This window comes from Urocitellus parryii, chromosome 3, assembly GCF_045843805.1.
Source record: "Urocitellus parryii isolate mUroPar1 chromosome 3, mUroPar1.hap1, whole genome shotgun sequence".
NCBI classification, from domain to species: Eukaryota; Metazoa; Chordata; class Mammalia; order Rodentia; family Sciuridae; genus Urocitellus; species Urocitellus parryii.
The window spans coordinates 22,956,508-22,980,125 of record NC_135533.1 but is presented as its reverse complement, the minus strand read 5'-3'; the positions used below and the strand labels follow the sequence as shown (position 1 = coordinate 22,980,125).

At 34.2% G+C, this 23,618-nt stretch overlaps 1 protein-coding gene across 3 annotated transcripts in view; it reads left to right on the top strand.

Annotated features, from left to right (window-relative positions):
- Window positions 1–23,618, top strand: part of Klhdc10 (kelch domain containing 10) — a 60,566-nt gene that overhangs the window by 13,957 nt on the left and 22,991 nt on the right. Inside the window, exon 2 of one of the 3 annotated variants that reach the window (XM_026392783.2) lies at window positions 13,115–13,201. The exons of the other annotated variants lie outside the window; for them this stretch is intronic. Coding sequence (XP_026248568.1) covers window positions 13,115–13,201 — 87 coding nt within the window. The remainder of the gene's footprint in view (window positions 1–13,114; window positions 13,202–23,618) is intronic. 3 annotated transcript variants of the gene reach the window in all.

Here is a 23,618-nt window from a genome sequence, read left to right as displayed (position 1 = left end):
ATGTTTTATTCCCTTAATAATACTAGTTAGGCACTTTCATATTTACTTATAACCTATTAAGGGCTAGATCTATTTCTGTCCCTGTTGTTTATAGGTAAAGAAGTCTAGGCAAAGGGTAAGTCTTTGTCCAATGACATGTAGCAAGCAAGGGACAGAAACCAGGCAGAGTGTGGTTCTAAAATCCTTGCTCTTTACCAATCTGCTGTCCTCTTCTCTGTACCCTTTTCTTTCTTTTTCTTTTCTTTTTGTATTGGGGATTGAATAGGGCACTTTAACACTGAGCTACATCCCCAATATTTTTTTTATGTTTTATTTTGAGAAAAGCTCTCATTAAGTTGCTGGGAGTCACATCAAGTTGCTGAGGCTCTGGCCTTGAACTTAGGGCCTTATCCTCCTGAGTTGCTGGGATTTCAGGTATGTGCCATCTTGCCTGGTTTTGTTCCCTTTCCTTCTCCGTTCTTTCTGTTACCATCACATTTAGGCTTTTATTACCTTAAACTGAACTATACTGATAATATTTTTTGCCATTCTCAGGTTTTCTTTCCTGATCCATCTTGTAAGAATAAAATTAATCTTCCTAGTAAGGGACTGTAGTATTGCTTTCCAGATCAAAATCCTTCAGTGGCTTTCCGCCTCATTTAGAATCCAGCCCAATCTCATTCTCTTCCCTTTTATATTCTCTAGTCCTCATTAAATTTGTGTCTTGCTTTATTTAAGATATAAACACTGGGGTTGGGGGTTTTAGCTCAGTGGAAGAGTGCTTGCCTAGCTTGTGTGAGGCCCTGGGTTCAATTCTCAGCACCACACAAAATAACTAAAATAAGGGTCCATCACCAACTAAAAAGTATTTTTAAAAAAGATATAAACATTGACTTGTCTGTAAGACTAGAAAGCAAAGAAAGAGAAGCTTGAGATTATAAATAATCTTTGGAGTTGAATAATGCTGTTTCTTGAGTTATTTCCCTTTTTACACATAGTAGCTCCTTGCCATATGGTTTCATTAACAAACTGTCAACTCAATTAATTTGAACCAGATGTGTAATTGATCAAATGCTAACCACAAATATTTTGGTGTCACATAAAACAAATTACTTAAAAACATGTAAAAACCCGAATATGAAATTTCTAATGTGTACTCTGAACTTGAGGTAAAATATATTTAGCTTTTACACACATATATGAAGCCTTGAAAATCATTCAAGAATATAGCATCTTAAGGTTAAATAAAAATTGGGGGGGCCAGGTGTGGAGGTATACAACCTGTAAACTTAGTGATTTGGGAGTGGGAGCCAGGAGGATTGAAGTTTGAGGCCAGCCTTGCAACTGAGTGAGACACTGTCTCAAAAAATAAAAAGGGGGGGCTGGAGATGTGGCTCAGTTGTTAAGTACCCCTGGGTTCAAAACCCAGTACCAACACCAAAAATATCTTTTTGGACTTTCTGGGCATGGTGGAAAATTTTTTTGTACCTAAATTATGATTTTAAGTCAAACTTACGTGTGACTTTATAGAAAAAAACACTTCAATGCAGAATAAATAAATAAAAATAAATATTTTTTTTAAAAAGTAACAAATAACACTTGTAGATACAATCATTTACCTGTTGGAATTTGCAGATTTTCTTTTGCTTAGTTCTGTAGTCTCACTTGCAGAAATAGGGAGGGGGATCCAGTGGCTCTAGAGAGGTAGGCATCTTTGGTGTTCATTAAAAGGAGGGAGGTTGCAAATTTTTAGTTCAAAAGACATTATCATAATATATCAATTTTAAAATCCAGATTTCCTGTTTAGTATCCTACACCTACACTCCTTAGCACGAAGTCTTTTCTTCAATGATTTTTTTTGGGGAGAAAGGTGATCCTCTGGACACTCAAATATCCAGAAGCAACTGAAGACCAAATAATGTATTCTGAACATTTAAAAAATATATATATGTTTTTAGTTGTAGATGGACACAGGGTCTTGCTGGATGCTGAGGCTGCCCATGAACTTTCGATCCTCCTGCCTCAGCCTCCTAAGCCAGTATATAAGTGTGAGCTTCTGCGTTCTCTTTGTTTTTTAAAACCTGGGGTCCATCAGTTCATGAGTTTATGGATGTTCTTCAAGAGATTATATTATATGTAAAAATTTATGAATATATCTGCATTTTTCTATGAAGAGAGCTAATGATATATATATATATATATATATATATATATATATATATATATATATATATATACACACACACACACATATTTTTTTTGTATATATACACTTTTATTTTTTAGTTTCAATGGAGACCAATGACATCCTCCCAAAAGTTAATATACCAGTCCTGCTGGGATGGGCCTGGCACTTTTTGTTTTTGTTTTTATGTTATATATTTATTTTTAAAAATAAGCTCACAACAAGTCAGCTAATCTGGTGTCTTAGAAACCATTACAAATAGGTAGTTATAAGGATCTTGATTATATTTGTGATTCCTTTAAGGATTGTAGAATTTTTAGTGCTTTGGAGACCATCTAGTATATATATGGTTCATAGGCCATATATAGTTAATTCTTCCTAACAAAAGATTACACTGAGCCAAAGGATGGAGTTTTTATTTCAAAATGTATTTCAAAGCCTTAGCAGCCATTCATAAACATTAAGAATGTGATGACACTATTTTAAATCAGAGTGCTCCCAGGAATTTTATGTTTATTAGATTCAGATTTAATATTTTAATCTAGCACAGGTTTATGAATTATAATACTTTCTGATTAATATATGTAAATATGTAAAAGTTCAGCTTGTTTCTTCAGAAGAAGAGTCTGAGAATTCAGTCATTCGTAAAGATAAGTAGTTTCAATATCACATCTGCCTGTGCCCCTTTGCTCCCCTAAAGACAAAAACTCAGCTAATGAGACTATTTTTTCAGCAAAGGGATATTTGAATAACAAATATTATAAATCAAAATGACAAAGAATAATTTAAGATTTGAAGATATTGCTCAATGTGCTGTGATTGCTTCGTATGTGTAGAAGAAGTTCTATGACAGGCCTACCTTTTTATATAAAAACTGAATAGTGTTGGAGGAGGCAAGAGAATGAAGTGAAAAAAGCAAGATTGCAGCATGATGGGAAGGAGTTCAGTCAGCTGTGAGACTTTTCGTGAACAACAGAAATAAATAGCAAGCAACAGAGAAGGCAAGAACCAGCAGTTTCTATTCATTAATCCATTTGTTTCTCTCTTAAGAATAAAATTTTTTGAGATGATTTATAAACTGATACCTATGAAAATAGAATGTTTAAAATAAATGTCTATAGTGTGGCTAAAGGTGGAAGAGATTATAGCATGTCTGCTGTCTAGGAGCAAATAGTCACTTTGCCTCAATAACTTCTTAAAGTTCTATTTCTTGTGTTTGTGTTAGGGAAGTACCAGAGAAAAGAGTAAGTAGTCAACAGCTATTCACATCCTAGCTAGAAGATTCATAAAGGCATTAGAGTGCATGTTCAAGCTACCACAACAGTTGTTCTTAATCTATTTCTTAACTTCTAAAAACCCAAGGGATGGGAAATATTACCATTATTCTGTTAGTTACAATGAATTACTATGGTTTTGGTTTTTAATGAGGAAGTGACATAGTATAATGGGGATAATACTAGAATCCTAGAAGAGAAGAGCAACTTCTTTGAGGTTTAGGGAGACTGTACCTACATTCTTGTTGAGAATCGTTGCCTTAATATTCATTATTTAACAAGTATTAAGTGCCTCTATTAGATGTATCTTTTCAGTTCCCCAGATTGCATTAACTAAGAGCGTTATAGTGGTTAAGAGTAATTTAGGTTCAAAATGCATGAGTTTGAATTCCAAACTTTTCATTTGCTACCTAAGTGTGCAGAATACGTTAAATCTTATTTTGCCTTAGTTTCTTCATATGTAAATTGGGAATTATAACAGTATCTTTCTCATAGAATTAATGGAGAGGTAAGTTCTCTTAACAGTACTATTAAAGTTTGCACTTGTGACTAATCAAATCAGAACACAGGGCAATATAGCTTTCTAATTTGTATTTTAGTTTGCACTTTTTTGGATAGCATTTTGTTTTAAAAATGACTTTGAGATGTAACTGTAGCCTCTAAGGAAGATTGTACATGAAAGAAGCTCAACAGAGTTAAGATATGGGTTCAGATTTTCTTGTGTTGAAAGGTGAAAGGTAGAAATTTAAAAATAAGTATATGTAAGTGCTAGGCACAGGTACTCAATAAATGTTGATTCTTCTAAAATTTAAAAGAATGCTACTGGGGCTGGGGTTGTGGTTCAGTGGTAGAGCGTTGCCTATCGTGTGAGGCACTGGGTTGGATTCTCAGCACCTTATATAAATAAGTAAAAAATAAAGGTATTGTACCCATCTACAGCTAAAAATATTTTTTTAAAAAAGAATGCTAGTTATTTAACAGGTGGGTCATGCTAGTCCAAAGTTTGCCATTATGAAATTTTTAAAAAGATGTTTCTTCTTAATAGACCTTGTCCCATGGGTGCATTTGGGTAAAGTGAAGACTGGGTTTTAGACACTTAGCCTGGAGCTCTTATACAGTGAGCAACCAGTGCAACTCTGCAGTAATTCTGAATGTTATTAATTTATTTCCCTTTTGATTTTTTTTTTTTTTTTTTTTTTGTGGTGCTGGGGATTGAACCCAGGGACCAAGCACTCTACCAACTGAGCTATATCCCCAGCCCTGCTTTTGAAATTCTTTATAGATGCTGGATTGTATAGTTATACCACATGGCATAGCCTCCTAAGAAAGAATTTCTAGATCGTGTTCTCTATCAATAGTTTAATTATTACAATGTTTATGATGTTTTAGATAAATGATTTTAAACATCATCTATCCTATATCCACTTCAATGCTTTTTAAATTCATATTTGTTTCTACTTGATTTTTATATTTTTTATTTTAAGATAATACAGGTTCCCGTGAAGTTTTAAGAAACAATACTGAGAGATCCTTATCTCCTTCATCCAGTTTCCCAGAATAATAGCATTTGTTAGTATTATACATTAATAAAGCAAGCAAATTGAAATTGATACAGTCCACTAACCTAACTCAGATTTCATAGTTTTACATGCACTTCTTTGTGTGTGTTTGTGTTGAGTCTACATTTTTTTCCTGTGTAGATTTGTGTGACCACCACAGTCAAGACATGGAGCAATTCCATCACAAGCCTCCCTCTTGTTACCCTTTTATAGTCATAGCCACTTCCCTTAGCAAACCCTTGGTGACTATTGATCTGTTCCCCATCTGTATAATTGTGTTATTTCAAGAATGTTGTATAAATAAAATCATATGATTCTGTAACCTTTTCACATTGACTTTTTTCATTCAGTATATCCACTTAAGAGCCTCCAAGTTATTCCCATATCAGTAGTTCATAGAGGTAACACAGTTTATTTAATTCATTCGCGGAAGGTCATTGGGTTCTTTTCATATTTTGGCTATTAGGAATAAAGTTGTTATGAACATTTGTATATATATTTTTGTGTGAACATAAATTTTCACTTCTCTGGGATAAGCCCAATAATGTAATCGCTGAGTTGTGTGGTAAGCACATTTAGTTTTGTAGGAAACTGCCATACCCTTTTCAGAGTGGCTATACCATTCTGTTCCTACCAGCAATGTTAAGCCATCCAGTTTCTGTATGCTCACCAACATTTAGTGTTACCACTCTTTTAAAATTTTACCCATTCTGATGAATATGTGGTCCTTAATCAGTTTTGATAAAACTGTATTTGGGCAAAAAAGAACAATTTTGCTGGATTTAAGAAACTCCAGATTAGCTGATATTTGCGTGCCTTCATGTTACCATAGAATGAAACCTTTTAGTAACTCAGGTCAATTGACTTAGAAATTGGCCCCCAATAGTGTAGTCCTTTTGAATATTAGCATCACTGTCATCCACAAACCAAAGTCATCTTCATATTATTATGTCCACAGGCATTTTTGTTTTGCACATAAAAGGCACTTAATATATATTTACAGAATAAATTTATATTGAGGAATGGATATACTCATTTGTGAACATAGCAGTTACTATAAGGATGTTATAAAGTCCAACTATGTAGGAAGGATGGTTGCCAAGTCAGCTAGCCACAGGATTTTAGAGACTGAAAGAATGGCCCTTAAAAGGAAAAAGGCAATCAAAATCTCTCCTCTTCTGTATAGAGGCACCGTTTACTTAGATCTTCAGCTTCTCCAAGCAAGATTTTTAAATTTTCAACTAGGTGCAGTGGCAAAAACCTGTAATCCCAGCGGCTCTGGAGGCTGAGGCAGGAGGATCATAAGTTCAAGGCTAACCTCAGCAATTAAGGGATGCCCTAAGCAACTCAGTGAGACCCTTTCTCTAAATAAAAGATAAACTGGGGGGCTGGAGTTGTGGCTCAGTGGTAGAGCACTTGCCTTGCACATGTGAGGCACTGGCTTCGATCCTTAGCACCACATATAAATAAATAAAGATATTGTGTTCATTTAAAACTAAAGAAGAAAAGAAAAAAGAAAAGAAAAAGGACTGGAGATGTTGCACAGTGGTTAAGGCCCCTGAGTTCAATCCCCATTCTCGCCCTCCCCGCAAAAAAAAAAAAAAAAAAAGAATTTGTAATTTTCAGTGTAAAGATCTTACACATTATTTGTTAAATTTATTCATAGATATTTTATGGTACTTTTTACTATTTGGTAACTTTTGATGCTATTATAAATAACACTTTAAAATTTTCATTTCATAATTAGTTGTTGATAATTTAGAGGAATATACTTTTATCTTTGGATATTAACTTTGTATCCAGCAACTTTCTAAATTTACTTCTTGGTTCTAATTGTTGATTCTTTGGGATTTCTACTTAAGGAACCATGTCATCTATAAATAACAATTTTACTTCTTTCATTTCAGTCTCTAGTCCTTTTATTTTTGCTTTTCTTGTCTTATAACTCTAGCTTGAATTTTCAGTACTCTTTATGGAGAGAACTGAGCATGCTTGTCTGGTTTCTGACGTCCAGTGAAAGTGTTCAGTATTAAGTATAATGTCAACTATAGGTTAATGATGTTCTTTTTTTTTTTTTAATCAGGTTGAAGAAATTTTTTTTTCTTATTTTACTTAGTATTGAATTTTATTGAAAGTATTTTCTGAATCCATTGAGATTACCATATGTTTTTTTTTTTTCTTATTCCATTAAGGTGTTGAATTACATTGATTAATTTTGGGGTGTTAAATCAACCTTACATTCTTGGAATAAATTTTATTTGCTCATGACATATTAACCTTTTTATTTAACTTCAGTTTGATTTACTAATTTTTTTTTAGAATTTTTGGGAAATATTTATAAAGGATATTGACCTATAATTTTTAATGTTCTTTACAGGTTTTGATATAAGGATTCTAATCTCATAAATGACTTTTTTTTATTCTTTGAAAATGTTTGTGTCTTACTTAAATACTTAGAGGAACTCACCATTGCAATGTTTTATACGATTCTAAAATTTATATTTATCTAAAACCTGTATTATCACTTTCTATATCCTTTTCTGAACACAAAGTCTTTAACATTCTTCTGCTTTCCCTTCTCAAAACTCCTCTTTGTATTCCTGCAGGTACTTCTGTTGATATCATCTGTATCAGAGTTTTTGAATGTTAATAGTAAAGTTTTGTCCTTCTTTTTTCCCCCTTATCTGTGTTTATTTAGACTTTAAGGTTCTTCTGTTTACTCTTTTCTTATGCCTTGTTATTCTTAGATTATTATTTATTATTTTATTCCATATATATATATATCTTTGAACTCCCCCCAAACCCCCCACAGTACTGGAGATTGAACCCAGGAACCTTCAGCCTTTGAGCTACATCCCCAGCTCTTTATTATATTTTAAGACAAGGTCTCACTAAGTTTCCTAGCCTGGTCTTGAACTTGAGATCCATCTGTCTTGGTGCTCTGCTCCCCTCTATGTAGTTAAGTTACAAATGTGTACTATTGTGATTGGCATTTTTTAGTAAAGATTCTGAGAGAAGCAAACTTTTGTGTACTTGCACATCCATAGTATCTTTTTCTCCTATCTTTGAACAAGAGTTTGGGTAGGTTTAGAATTCTAGATTTAAAAGTGTATCTCGTTGTCCCAGGAACATTTGTTGAAAAGATGATTAATTCCCCACTGAATAATCTTGTCACATTGTCAAAAATAAATAGATTAGCTGGGTGTGATGGCCATGCCTGTAATCTCAGTGGCTTGGGAAGCTGAGGCAGGAGGATCTCGAGTTCAAAGCCAGCCCCAGCAATTTAGTGAGGCCCTAAGCAATTTAGTGAGACCCTGTCTCAAAAAATAAAAAGGGCTGGGGATGTTGCTCAGTGGTTAAGTTCCTGTGGGTTAAAATCTCAGTACCAACAAACAAACAAGGACAGTGGACTGCGCTGGATGCCATTGGTGCTCACTTGTGATTCCAGTAACCAGTGACTTGAGAGGCTGAGGCTTGAGGCCAGTTTGAGCAATTTAGTGAAAACCTGTCTCAAAATAAAAAAGGGTCAGGGAGGTAGGTAGCTCTGTGATAGAGTGCTTACCTAACATGTGAAAGGCCCTGTATTTGATCCCAAGTCCTACAGAAAACACAAACAAACAAACAAAAAATTAAAATAAAACAAAAAATGAAAATTAAAAATCAATAGCCAAATGCATGGTGCACTCCTGTGATCCCAATTACATAAGGAGGCTAATGCAGGAGGATTGCAAGTTTGAGGCCAGCCTGGGCAATTTAGTAAGACCCAGTCTCAAGATAAAAACTTAAAAAGGGATGGGGGATGTAATCCTGGGTTCAGTCCCTAATACTGGAGGGAAAAACCAATAGACATGGTGTCTGAGTTTACTTCTGAACCCTCATTTCTGTTCTATTGATCTGTATTTCTGCCTTTATGCTATTACTACAGTTTTGAATGCAGTTATCTTTGTAGTAAGTTTGAAATCAGGAAGTACAGGTCTTCCAACTTCAAAATTGTTTTGGTATTCTGGGTTCCTTGCATTTCCACATGAAGTTGAGGATTAATCTGTTCATTCAGCAAAGAAAAAAAAAATAGCACGAGAGTGCTCCATTCTCCATTCTCTTTAGTATCTTAACTTTTAAAATATTTTCTACTTTTTCACATTTGGATCTTAGGTTTATGCTCACTCATCCTTATTGGAGAGTCCTTGTTAGCCTTCCTGTGAATGTCACTTCTATCTATTGTAACAGGTCCCCACTGATAGTGGGAAGGGATGAGAGGGCAATGACACTGAATGTGTGATGAGATGAAGTGTACCAGTATGCCAGTCCTCTTTAGCATAGCTGTCCTTTATTCTGCCTAATTGTTAATATTCACACAGACAGGGCTCTGTTCTGTCTGTCCAAGCGTTCACACTCATTGTTCCTTCCCACACAGGACTCTTGTTGTCTGTTGCCACTATTCCCATCTGGGAGCAAATACCTCTATTCCACAACTCTTGACTTAAACAGGTGAATGGGTGGAAGAGGTTAATCTGCTGTGTAACTTCTTTGTCACCCTCAACTAGTTGTACTGTAAATTTTGTAAATTGTTTCAATTTTTCCTGCTGTCTTCCATCTCTGGGCTTATTTTACCCTGGGAACTTCTACTACTTGTCCTAGCCCTTTATTCTGGGAGTGTAGTACTCTAGTTTCCTCCTTCAGTCTGATTTTATCAGCTTTTCATCTTGTAGTGATTCCTCATAGTATTAGTCTTGCTTTCTTTTCTTTTCTTTTTTTTTAACGTGTGTAAAAGCTTTTTTTTTTTTTCCTTGCTTTCTTTTGATTATGGATTTTTTTTTTAATGGCTTTGTGTTATTAATGAGATGTTGGAAGCTGAGTTTGCTTGCAGTGTGTTTAGCTACCACCTTGATCCACTCAGTGACTCTGTATGTTGTCTTTTGGTGAAGTAAACGTACTAAAAGAAGAAAAAAAATTTAAAAACTTCCAAAAAATATTGATGAAATAATTGAAGAAATTATGTTTTTTTATTTTGATGAAGATTGCAAGCAATCACAAATACAGTTTGGCAGTTTGAATGCATAAAATGAAAACTTTCATGAACAAAAGTTAAGACTAGGAATGTATATGAAATTGAACAGGCATGTGTTTCTTAAAAAAAAAAAAAAGTAAATACACATTTGTTAGTGCTAACCTGCTATTTGCTGGTTTACCTTTTTTCCTGCTTTTTGAGAAAGAAGAAAGGTGGGTTCCAAAGTCAGTGTGCACCTTGCCTGAATAACCTCCATAGAGACAACTTTAGAACTTGCCCATGACGGTCATGTTGGTTGTGAGAGAGAAATATGCCAAAAGTGTTTGAAAGAAGCTCTGAGAAAACATTTAAAAAAGGATCTTTTTTTTTTTTTTTCTTTGCAGTGCTGGAGATTGAACTCAGGGTCTTGCACATGCTGGGCAAGAGTTCTACCACTGAGCTACACCCAGCCCAAAAAAGGATCTTTGATTACAGCTTTGGTTCATTAATTTTCAGTGTCATTTCCTCAGTGGTATTCTAAAGTAGTTTTAGATTTCAAATGGCAAATAAAATAATATGTTATAAAGCTTTCAGGTAACACAAAAGGCGATGATTATCCCAACCCAATCATAACCACTGTTAACACTTTTTTGTATGTTTCTTTCCAGTATTTTTTAAATCATACTTTAAAAAAATTACAGTAGTGTTGTATTGTTTTTCTTCTAGTCCAAAATAATGCCTGTTCAGTGAGAGAGCTTAGAAAATAAAGACCAGCACAAAGGGGAAAAAATAGAAATCACTCCTAATAACCACCCAAAGATAACCACAATTAAAATTTGATGTATATTCTTCCAGTACTTTTTTTATAAATATACACACTTTTTTCTGTACTAAAATATCACACTCTAATACAATTGTATAACTTGTTCATTTGCAATAGATTGTGAATGTCTTGTCATGTTAATAAACAGACATATATACTATTTTTAAATGGTGTATAGAATATGAACATATTTAAGTATGTTTATTTAGCATACTTAATCATCTCCCTATCATTGGACATTGAAAGTGTTTCTAATTTGTTACCATTATAAGTAATACCATAGTTAATATCTTTGTCCATACATCTTTCTATGCATCTATGATTGTTTCTTTAGGAATAGATTCCTAGAAGTGGAATAGCTGGGTCAAAGGGTATGTACATTTTAACACTTTTGATACATAAAAATGTCAAATTTTAAGCTGATCACTTGTTAATAATCTGTCTTGTATTGCTACCTAATTGTTTTATGTGTGTCTTGTCTCCCTGATTAGAACATAAGCTTCTAGAGGGTAAGGGAAGTTTCTTACAGTGTGGCTTACAGTGTTGGATTCAGGAGCCATCAACACATATCTTATTGATCGAAAGCAGTGTTTTTCCAGACTTTTGGATGTCATAAACTTATAAACTCAAACATATATTTATTTATTTTAAAGTAGACATAACCTTGCAAGTATTCTATTTTTCTAAGAAAGAGTATTAAAAAACAAAGCCAATTACCATTTTATGTCACTATTATCCCATAAAATACAAGATATTGAATAAGAAAAAGTTTCAGATCTGTGAGAAATGGATAGGACTTAAAGCAACATTTTAGTTTTTTGAAAAACTTATTTCCTTGTCCATATTTTTCTCATTTTGTGTTGGTTTGGGGATCTTCATCTTAGCCTAGTGGTAGACTATAGACCAACATTTGGGAACCGCTGATTTAAAGATTTAGAGAATTAAAAGATAAACCCTTTGAAAGATAAATAAGTCTCCCCTTTACCCACAAATCCATTTCTCCACAATATTAAGGGCTTGTATGCAGGTAATGGCATTTCATTACACAGAATTTGTGTATCTCCATGTATAAATTCTTTAGTAAGCAAACTAGACCTCACTGATGGACATTGAAATATACCTCCAATTGCCAAAAACAAAGACTATTATTTTCTAGGGAATTTGAGACAGGGTAAGTGTGGTATAGTACAAGAAGGCAGGTTTTAGACTCAGAATGCCTAGGTTTGAGTTGTGATTCTGGCATTCATTTACTTAATTTTTCTTTGGCTTTCTTACTTATAAAATGATGATAATATCTTGTTCAGAGTATTTTGACAGTTTCTGTTACAGCACTTACTTGATTATAATGTTGTTATTTGCTTATACATCTGCCTTCCTCACCAGAGCCTGTGCTCTTAAGGGTAGGAGTCATATCCATCTTTTGCAACCCTGGATTGTAGCACAGGGATCTAGGCATAGCAGGTGCTTGATAAAATGACTATTGAATCAGTACAGGATTGTTGTGAGAATTATATGAGGAAATATATGTGAAAGTTCTTTTTAGCTTTATTCACGATACAAACATTAATTGTTGTTATTGTCAGTAAGAGCTATCTTTGGGAGCTCTCAACTTTGGGAAGAGAGAAAAATCACCCCATTTAATAGTTTCATAAATGCATTGCATTTTTTTCTGTTCTATAAGAAAACAAGTTTTAATTGGGGTTAATAACAAGCTAATGCGTTTCCTGAGAAGGCAGATGAACTTCCTCCACTCCCTGGAAATGCCAAGATAGTAAATGTTTGTTCTGTTTGGTTGCTATCATATAATTTTAATTATAAGATCAACTTACTTTGTGCTTAAAAGATGGTAACCATTGATTTATAACTAATAAAATAAGAGTACCGAGCTGTGAAGACAACAGGAGCCTATGTTATGCCCAGTTAGTGTGGGGTAGGGCTCCTTTTTTGACATTCACTGACCTAAGAAAAATATGTTGTTTCTAATCTGTTTGCAAAGCTTCTGGTAAATTTTTGCCACAAGATGGCATTGGTGATTACTGAGTGCACGTACTATTGAACCAATCCCCCAGAAAGGTGCACACAATTGTTTACATTCTTGTGGGGATAAGAGTTTAAAATTTTCATCACTGCTTATATATTAATTTAATTTTGACTTCCAAAACAGAATTAAATGCTACTGTACATCACTTTCTTTCTGTATTCAAGTATTGTTTTGTTTCCTGTTTTTCTGTCTTTATAACTACAGTAACTGTATTATTTGCCATGTGTTGTATGTGTCTGACTTATTGCTGATAATTGTGGTAACAGGTAAGAAGAAAATACGATGGGACCCAGTTAGGAGGCGCTTCATTCAGTCCTGTCCCATCATAAGGATCCCTAACAGGTTTTTGAGAGGTGGGTGATAACTAGCAAGAGATCTGTGCTTCATATGGGTTAAATGGGACTTTGAATGAATTTTCTAAATCCAAAACTGTTTTCTTAAAAAATTGTCTTGAATAGCTAAATTTGAAGTAAGAAAAGTCTAGAACTTAGTTTTAAACCTGTGCTTCATATTGTCCACTGTTAGAACTGTAATTATAAGTTTTGGGAAGTTAGAATCTCTTAATGTATATCAGATGGTAGAAATAAATCATCTCATTGATTGATATCAGTGGTGTTCCACTGTAACTATATTAGAACTTTGAGTAAATAATCCATAAAATATGAATGTAGGAACAATTTTATAGATATGATTCCAAGGAAAAAATAAAAGATTAATTTATGTGATAGTATAAAATATCCCTTTTATGTTAGATCCCATCAATAAAAAGATAAGGGGGAAATATTTGTATCAAATAGTTAATATCATGAGTATATAAAGAGTTCTTATAAATCAATGTTAAAAGCAAATGCCCACAAGAAAAATAGGTAAAGAAATGTGAATAATTAATTCATAAAAAAAGAAATGCCAATATATATTGATATATATCAATATATATATATTTATTTTCACTGTTATAAACATGACAACTAAAAAAATAAGATGTTTTCATTTGCTAGGGTTGGCATACACTAATTATATGGGAAAACAAAGCTCAGATGGAAGAAGTATAAATTTTATGCAGCCTTTCTGGATTCAGTTTGGCAAAATGTATCAGAAACCTTAAAAATGTTTATACCCTTTGACTTGTAGTTCTTAGATTTACACATGTCACATTCCTTTTACTTTTTATTTTTTCCACCAAAATGTATCCAATAATTATGGAAAAAAATCTGGGGAGTTGGGGTTGTGGCTCAGGGGTAGAGCATACACCTAACAGGTGTGAGGCACTGGGTTCCATCCTCAGTACCACATAAAAATAAAATAAAGGGCTGGGGTTGTGGCTCAGTGTTAGATTACTTGCCTAGCATACGTGAGGCACTGGGTTTGATTCTCAGCACTGCATATAAATTAATAAAAAATAAAGGTCCATTGACAACTAAAAAATTTTTTAAAAAATAAAAGTATTGTGTCCACCTACAACTAAAAAGTATATTTAATTTTTCTTTTTTAAAAAAGAAAGAAAATCTAAGGACTGAAAATTCTAGTTCACACTGTTTTTCTAGATATAACAAATTGTCAGACAAGCACGTTGTAATTTAGACTTCATTAAATTATTTATAAACCAGTATATCTAATTTTAACTGAAGAGATTAAAACAAAAACCTAAGAAAAAATCCTGCAGCTGCTATAGAAGTTTCTATATCTAGTGCCTAACCTATTTTTAGCAGCCAAGCTCCAGAGCATGAAAAGAATAAAACCAGGCCTAAATGGATCAAGATATGATTAAATAGTGTAGCATGCCACCTTTTAGAGTAAAATAATGTTATTGATAAAAATTAAGAGGTAATTTTAGCAGCATGTGATAGAAAAACCATTGTATACTTGTGGCCAAGCAGGCATCTAATTCTATAAAATATTTTTTTATTTATAAATTGGAATGCTAATTTATTGATTCACAGTGAGAAATCTAACTTGGGCTGAATGAAGCATAAATTAAACTTTATTATTTAAATATATTATTTATGTTTAATCTTATTATAATTATGCTTACTAAATATAAGCATAATCAGTTTAATTAGGATATAGAATTCAGTATAATAATATAAAAATATAAACATAAAAAAGGAGATAGCGAAATCACTGTTATATTCAGATTGTGGGATTTTATTTTGTATAGTCTCTGTTTTTCCAATTTTTTAATCATGGAAAAAAAGATTGCACAGGTAAGTTTCATATTATTGGTTATTTGTAATCCCTAAATGCAAACAATGGCTGAGAAAGCTGGTCTTAGACAGTTCTGAGAAGAGTGAGGAGTAGTAAACAGCAGTAGCAGTCAAGATCATCAAGGACCTCCTTTAAATCAGTGGCCTTGTCTTAGTGCTCACCTTCTTTGAGCTGTTTATAGTATTTGATGCTATGAACCAACTGCACTTTCTTAAATTTTTCTCTTCTTTTGGGTTGCATTGCTATAGGGTCCTAGATGTTTTCTTCTACCCTTTGGTTATTCATTCTGTTTCCTTCACTAGCTTCTTTCTTCCTGCCCACTGAAGGTGGGTTTTGGCTCCGTGTTCTGTCCTTTCCATGATCTCCTTTGGTTGTCTCATCAACTTCCTCAGGTTTAACTATCTTCATTTGTTCATTTGTTCATTCTTTCGTTCTTTCTCAGTTGCTTCCTGTATGTCAGGCACTGTCCTAGCTTGATGATGTATAGACGTAGAGAATCAGGTAAACAGACAATTACAAAGGAATTTGAGCATAATTCTTTGTGATAAGTGTTGCAGTGAGGCATTGTGGCAAAAGGGTATACAGAAGAGGTTCCTGGCTCAGCTTCAGGGGAGGAGGGGGAGAAAGGAGGGGGAGAAAGGAGTGGCCCTCAGGATGACTTTTCAGAAGGGTTGTGCTTATAGACTGGATGTTAGCAAGGGAAGGTTGGAGTGTTCCTAACCACTGGGACCAGCAAGTTGCTTGAGTAAAGGCATTTACTCAATTAGCATAGTAGGAAAGGGGTGGGCAGAAGCTGGAGAGGGCCTGGCTCTAGTGGACACCAATCAAGGAAAGTTCACGATCAGATTTGTTTTTTTAGCCAGAGGAGAGATTTAATTGAAAGACCAGTTACAAAATTATCACAGTTATCAAGGTGAGAAATGACAAAGCCTGATTTAAGGTAGTTATAGTAGGAATGGAGGGTAGGGGATTGATTTTGGGGGGTGAATTAGATAAGATTTAGTGATTAATTGAAGAGGAGGGAAGAATCAAAAAGACACCATAGTGTCTTCACTAGGTGTTATGTAGGTAGACAAGAGGGTCAGGGTTAGGAAACACATGATAATTCAGGTTCATCTCTGCAAACTAACAGTAGTTCATCATTTAAACATTTAGTTTAAAAGTTTTTTGTTTTTCCCAGAAAAACTTCTTTGGTAGGCCCATTTCCACTTTGATTCTCTAATACTTAGTCTTAAGGATTATTTCCAGGGAAACTTCCCTGGCAAACCTGACCCCTCTTTGTTCTTGTGGTACCCTGTGTACCTACCTGTATTAACATTTATATCATGGAATTATAGTTATTTCTTGTCTGGGCCTCCCATTAGACTGTAAGCTCTGTAAGGGCAGGGATGGTGGGACAGTGCCTCTCATTTCTTTATCTCTAGTTTGTAGCATAGTGCATGTGTGTTTGAGTTGAATTATTTAAAAGGCTGCTGTCAGGGCATAGGATGGGTCTAAAATTTTAGTATGTTCTCAGCTTCTCTCTGGTGGTTGTGACAGTGAACTAATGAACTGCTAAGAATATGAAAATGCTATTGTTTAATTTTTCATTAGGTTTTTTCCTTTTTAACTTATCTACACTTTGGAAATAGCCACTTTTAAGCCTCTCATTTTGGGAATCCTTTACCTTACCTCTTTTGGTGATTGAAGAGTTTCATTTGGCCTACTTTCTGTCACTAAATTTCTTCACTAGATCCCGCATCTTCTCAAAATATATTTCTACCATTAAAAGTGAACAGTTCTGATGTAGTAAAAATGGTGGGTTTCCATCATGAAATAATGAACTGAAAGTACCCATTTACCTCCTCTACTTCTCAGGTATCACTAAAAATGGCAAAACAAATATAAGACAATAAATCACAATTATATTAAACAAAAAGGGGGGGGGCTTTAAAGCCAGATTATTTGTGTCTGAATCCAGGCTCTGCTGTTTGCCAATTGTGTGACGTTGGGCAAATTGCTTATTCTTATTTTTTTATTGCCTCCGTTTTCTTATCTATAAAATTAGGATGATGATAGGTGATGATAATAGTTTGTATCTCCTAAAATTATGAAAATCAAGAGAAAAAATGTATATAAAACACTTGGAATTTTTTACATTTAGCAAATGTGGAATTGATGTTAGCTGCTATCATTATTTTTATTGTTATAATACCAGGAATTTGGGGGCTAAGGCTGTGGCTCAGTGGTAGAGCACTTGCCTCACACATGTGAAGCACTGGGTTCGATCCTCAGCACCACATAAAAAATAAATGAATGAATAAAGATATTGTGTCCATCTGCAGCTAAAAAAAAATTAAAAAAAAATAATACCAGGAATTTCCGGGTAATCAAAAGTAATTGGAATTATTTTGATTAGGAAACCAGCACCAAATAAAATGCAATCCAAAATAGATTCTCTTGCTGCATGATGAAGTCAGAGAATCTCTTAGTAGGTCTCTTTCCCCAAATTCTAAACATAAAGTTAACAAGTTTAAGAAGAGGGATCAGGTTTGGGGATGATAAAACAATAGGGTAAATAAGTAAAGAACTGCCTACAAGGGCTGGGGATGTGGCTCAAGCGGTAGCGCGCTCGCCTGGCATGCGTGCAGCCTGGGTTCGATCCTCAGCACCACATACCAACAAAGATGTTGTGTCTGCCGAGAACTAAAAAATAAATATTAAAAAAAAAAAATTCTCTCTCTCTCAAAAAAAAAAAAAAAAAAAGAACTGCCTACAAAACAGCTGCTTCTCCTACTTCCTCTCTCCCTCCTTTGCTATGAAAGAGCTCTATGGATGGCATTGGTTCCTAAGATGAGGCATAAGAATAGCTTTTCAAGCAAAGAAGGGGGTTTACCTTGAAGTGGGTTGGGGGTAGGCATTCTAAGCAGGATCTGGAACTAGAAAAAGTGCACAACACAGATCTTTAAATAATGAACTTCCACCATAGATTGGGTGAGAAGGGTGGGACCCTACAATATAAATACAGTCTACCTTATTTTGGCAGCAAAAAGGAAAACTGCTTTCTTTTTCTAAACTTCTAAAGGGAAACCTGTCTGTTCACATACTGCTTACCTGCAGAGACCCACAAAAATTTCATTTGCATGTTTTGAAGACAGATAAACATAGCTGTTGAGAAAAAATGCTTATTTCTTATAAGTACTAAGTAGTATATAGTCCTTTCATTTATTAATATGAATAGGTGATCAAGGCTCACCAGAACTTTGGAGGAAAACTAAATTTGGAAGAGGGCGACTAAGACGAACAATTACAACAATCACCTCGTGGTACTGTGATGATAATATGATAGTAGAATGTAACTTTAGGAAATCCTAATCACAAAAGATATCCTCACAGAGCCAAGAAGTGAATTGCATCTGTAAATAAAAAGTCAGCTGTTGGGAACTTGGATTGTGGCTCAGTGGCAAAGCGCTTGGCTGGTGCCTGTGAGGCACTGGGTTTGATCCTCAGCACCACATAAAAATAAATAGATAAAATAAAGGTATTGTGTACATCTACAACTAATATATATATATGTCAACTGCCATAGATAAGAAGTAAAAGCTGGATGCACTGGTATGTGTGCCTGTGGTCCTAACTACTTGGAAGCCTGAGGCAGGAGGATCACTTGAGCCCCAGAGTTCAAGGCCAGACTGGGCAATGTAGTAAGATCCCATCTCAAACAAAATAGAACAGTTAGTTCTGTATTGAAAAACTGAAATATTTTATTGCTGAAATAAAAATTAGAAGTTAAATAATAGTCATGCTTAAATCCAGTCATTTTCATGAAATTAAAATAAAAGAAATATGCAGACCATAAAGTAAGAAAATCAATACATGAGGAAATTTCATGCTTTAAGGATAGATCTAAATGATAAAAATCCATTTCATAGGAAATTGAAAGTAAAGATCAGACTCTTGAAGGAAGAAAATACAGAAAAAATATTTTCCGATACTAAAGAAAGACTGAGTTTTCAAGTATGAAGGTTGTACCAAGGTCCAAGCTGGAAAATACAAGAACAAACCAACAAAAAGCACCATTCTGTATGTTACTGAACTGCTTATGATTCCAGAGGTAGAAAACAAGTTACATAGAAAGATAATCAGACTGGCATTGGTTTTATTACCTACAGTATCAACTGCTAAAAGGTAAGTATCTTAAGTGTTCTAAGTGGAAATTATTTAGAAGATCAATTTTTTTTACCTAGTCTCACTAATATTTTAGTGCAGGTCAGATCAAAGTAAATAAGAACTCTGAAAGTTTATGACATATACACATTTTGGGAAAAAATATTTGAAGAGATACAGTAAAATGAAAAAAAAGATGTGGATATAAATAGCACTAGTGGGCATTAAAACAGTACAATTTAGAATTGCATCTGAATAAAGATACCATGAAGCCTAGTACAATAGTTAAAGAGATATCTAAGAATATAGAGGAATAATACGAATGTGTGTGTGTGTGTGTGTGTGTGTGTGTGTGTGAGAGAGAGAGAGAGAGAGAGAGAGAGAGAGAGAATATATATGATATTTTGTAACTAAAACAAATTTGGAGTATTAATATTAAAAATCTTATACTTGGGGCTGGGGTTGTGGCTCAGCAGTAGAGTGTTTGCCTCACACGTGTAAGGCACTGGGTTCGATCCTCAGCACCACATAAAAATAAATAAAGTAAAAGTATTTTGTCCATCTACAACTAAAAGAATATTTTCTAAAAAAACATCTTAGACTTTTGGTTTTAAAATATACAAATGGGACTGGGGCTGGGGTTGTAGCTTGGTGGTACAGCGCTTGCCTTGCACATGTGAGGCACTGGGTTTGATCTTCAGCACTACATAAAAATAAATAAAGGAATTGTGTCCATGTATAACTTTAAAAGTTTTTAAATAAATAGATAAATATACAAGTGTAATATCTACTTATTAAAATTTCAAATAATATGGAAAGAGGGTAAAAGCAAGCATCCTTATTGCAAGTATGCGTGCACACACACACACACAATGAATTTGTACAAATCAGTGGAAAAAAAAAAAACTATCTTAATACCGAAGAGATTTGAGCAGACAGTTGCCCAAAAGGAAAAATCTAAAAGGCCAATAAAAAGACTGCCATGACAATAACAGGTATTGGCATGGGTGTAGAACAGCAGGAGTAGAACAGCCGGAATTCTCACATGCTACTGCTGGGTGTATAAATTCATACAACCATATTGACCTTATCAAGTAAAATACAGATTTCCATTAAGATTCAATTCTATTTCTAGGTTAATAGCTAAGAGAAATGTGGGCCTATGCACCTGAAAATATGTACAAAAATGTTTATAGCAACATTATAAGCCAAAAACTTAAAATTATCCAAATGTCCATTCACAAAACTTAGACTGAAAAAGTAAATTGTAATAGATATTCATATAAAGAAATAATATTTGCAATGGAAATTAACAGATCATCTATACTATTCTTAACATTGATGAATCTCAAAAAATTGTGGACCAGGCATGGTGGTGCTTACCTACAATTTCAGCAACTCAGGAGGCTGAGGCAGGAGGATTGAAAATTTCAGGCCAGCCTCAGCAACTTAGTAAGACCCTGTTTCAAAACAAGAAATAAAAGATCTAGGGATATACTCAGTAACACATCCCTGGGTTCAATCCCTGGTACCCAAATCCCTAAACCCCATAATCACAAATTTAAAAACCCAAAAGAATACATATTCTATCATTCCATTCAAATACACTTCAAAACAAGGCCAAAATAAAAAGTATTATTTAGAGATGCATGTCTAGGTTGAATAAAGCTATAAGGAGCTTGACACAGTGATATATGCCTATAATTCCAGCTACTCAGAAGGCTGAGGCATGAAGATAAAGGGCCAGTTATGGCACTTTAGAAAGATCCTGTATCAAAATGAAAGAGAAAAGGGGCTGGGGATGCAGTTCAGTGGTAGAATCACCAGCACCCCCCCCAACACACACACACAAAGTTTTATGATAAAAATCTCCTTTAAAAGTTACCTCTAGGGCTGGGGATGTGGCTCAAGCGGTAATGCGCTCGCCTGGCATGCGCAGGGCACTGGGTTCGATCCTCAGCACCACATAAAATAAAAAATAAAGATGTTGTGTCCACCGAAAACTGAAAAATAGATATTAAAAAATTCTCTCTCTCAAAAAAAAAGTTACCTCTAGTAGTGAAGGGGGTGAGTCAGTGAGTGTTCATATCAAGAAGGGCAGGCAAGGGGTTCTAGGTGCTGTCAGTAGTCTGTTTCTTGATCTCAAGGATGTTTACACGTTCCCTTTTTAGTGATTTATTAAACTCTACATTTATGTGTTTTTCTATTTCTTGACCTAAGTGATGATTACATGTTCCTTTTTAAATAATATGTTAAATTCTACATTTATATATATGTACATTTCTATTCATGTGTTATATATTTCACAGTAAAAAAGAACTAAATAATAAAAGCAAGGTCTTTTTCCTGTGCGCACAACTTACTCCCCTTTTCAGAGGTAACCACCATTAATAGGCCTGTTTCTTTGCAGACATGGTTTATTCTAAACGTTAATAGAAAATAAAACTTTTGTTTTCCAGAATGCATTAAGATACATATAAGATGTTGAGGATACATTTAAATAAAAATAAATAAATAAAAATCAAATGGAGTTTATCTGTGGATTATATTTAAAGGAAAAAGTGTGATTTTTCTGATATCAAAAAAGCATTTAATTAAGTTTGATATTCTGTGTTCATTGTTGAAATAAAGCTAGGCCCTTATATATGCACTCTTCAAAACAAATTTTATTTTTATTTTATATATATATAATATGTATGTGTATATATATGCATACATTATATATATGATACAATACCCTTATTTTATTTATTAACTTTTATGTGGGGCTGAGAATCAACCCAGAGCTTCACATGTGCTAGGCAAGTGCTGTACCACTGAGCTACAACCACAGCACCAAATTTTATTTTATTTATTTTTATTTTTAAATATTTTTTAGTTGTAGATGGACACAATACCTTTCTTTCTTTCTTTCTCTCTCTCTCTCTCTCTCTCTCTCTCTCTCTCTTTCTCTTTCTTTCTTTCATGTGGTGCTGAGGATGGAACCCAGTGCCTCACACATGCTAGGCAAGTGCTCTACCACTGAGCCACAACCCCAGCAAAATTTTATTTTTTAAATAACCATACCCTTGGTCTGGCATGGTGGCACACACCTATAATCTAGCTACTGGGGAGCCTAAGGGGGGAGGACCACAAGTTTAAGACCAGCCTCAGCAATGTAAGATCCTGTCTCGAAAAGAACTGAGGATGTAGCTTAGTGGTAAAGTGCCTCTGGATTTAATCCCATGTATGTGTATGTATGTGTGTATAAATTAATTATAAATTGATAATTTAAAATCAGTTTATACATATATTTGTAAATTGATAAAAATGCTGGGGATGTAGTTCAGTGGTAGACCACTTGCCCTAGCATACGTGAGATCCTGGGATCAATCCTCAGTTCTGCAGACAATAACAACAACAAAACAAACATACCTTTTCTGGTAAGGAAAAAAATTCATAGTCATTTAGGTATTGAAAAAAATTATTGTATTGTTAACATGTTTATAAGAAACCAATAGCCAACATCATATCTAATAGTGAAACCTGCCAATATCTATCCTCATTTGAAAAAAGAGACAGAAATGCTCATTGTCATCTCCACTATTCAGCTAGAGGTTTCAGCTAAAATAACAGAAGAAACCAAAAGGGGAAAAAAAAGTAAAAAGGTCCATATATTGGAGAGAAAGGGCTGAAAATCATGATTAATAGTAATCTGATTTGATTTTCTACCTATAAAATTTGAGATAATTAATGATTGCCACTAGAGTTCAGAAAATAAAACATTTTTAATTTAATTTTTATTCCATAAATTGTAATAAAAGTTACAATTTCAAAATGGAAGAAAGATCAGTGGAGTAGAGAAAAAGGTGGTTGAAGGGGAGGGAGGATGGATGGGATATGGAAGAAGAGTGGAATGAATCTGACCTAACTTGCCTGTGTACATATATGAATATACCACTGTGAATCTCACCATTATGTATATCGCTAAGTTTTTAAAAATAGTAAATAGCAGAAGGATCCATAGAGTAGAGGGAAGGGGATGGGGTGGGAGGAGGGAAGTAGTACTAGGGACTGAATTAGAGCAAATTATATTCCATGCTTTTATAATTTATGTCAAAATGAATTCTAATGTTATATATAACTAAAAAGAACCAAAAAAAAAAAAAACTGCAAGAATCATAAAAAATTTCTGTACCCTTCATCCAGACTTCCCAAATGTTAACATTTTATCTCATTTGCTTTATCCTGTTCCTTCTTTCCCCTTATGCATAACTCATAGGAACATAAACAGGCATATATGTATTGTTTTTCTGTTTAAGCTATTTGGGAGTGAGTTGCAGTTTCTTAGGCTTTGTCTTCGTGTGTGTGTGTGTGTGTGTGTGTGTGTGTGTGTGTGTGTATGAATGGGGGTTGAACCCAGGGTCTCAAGCATGCTAG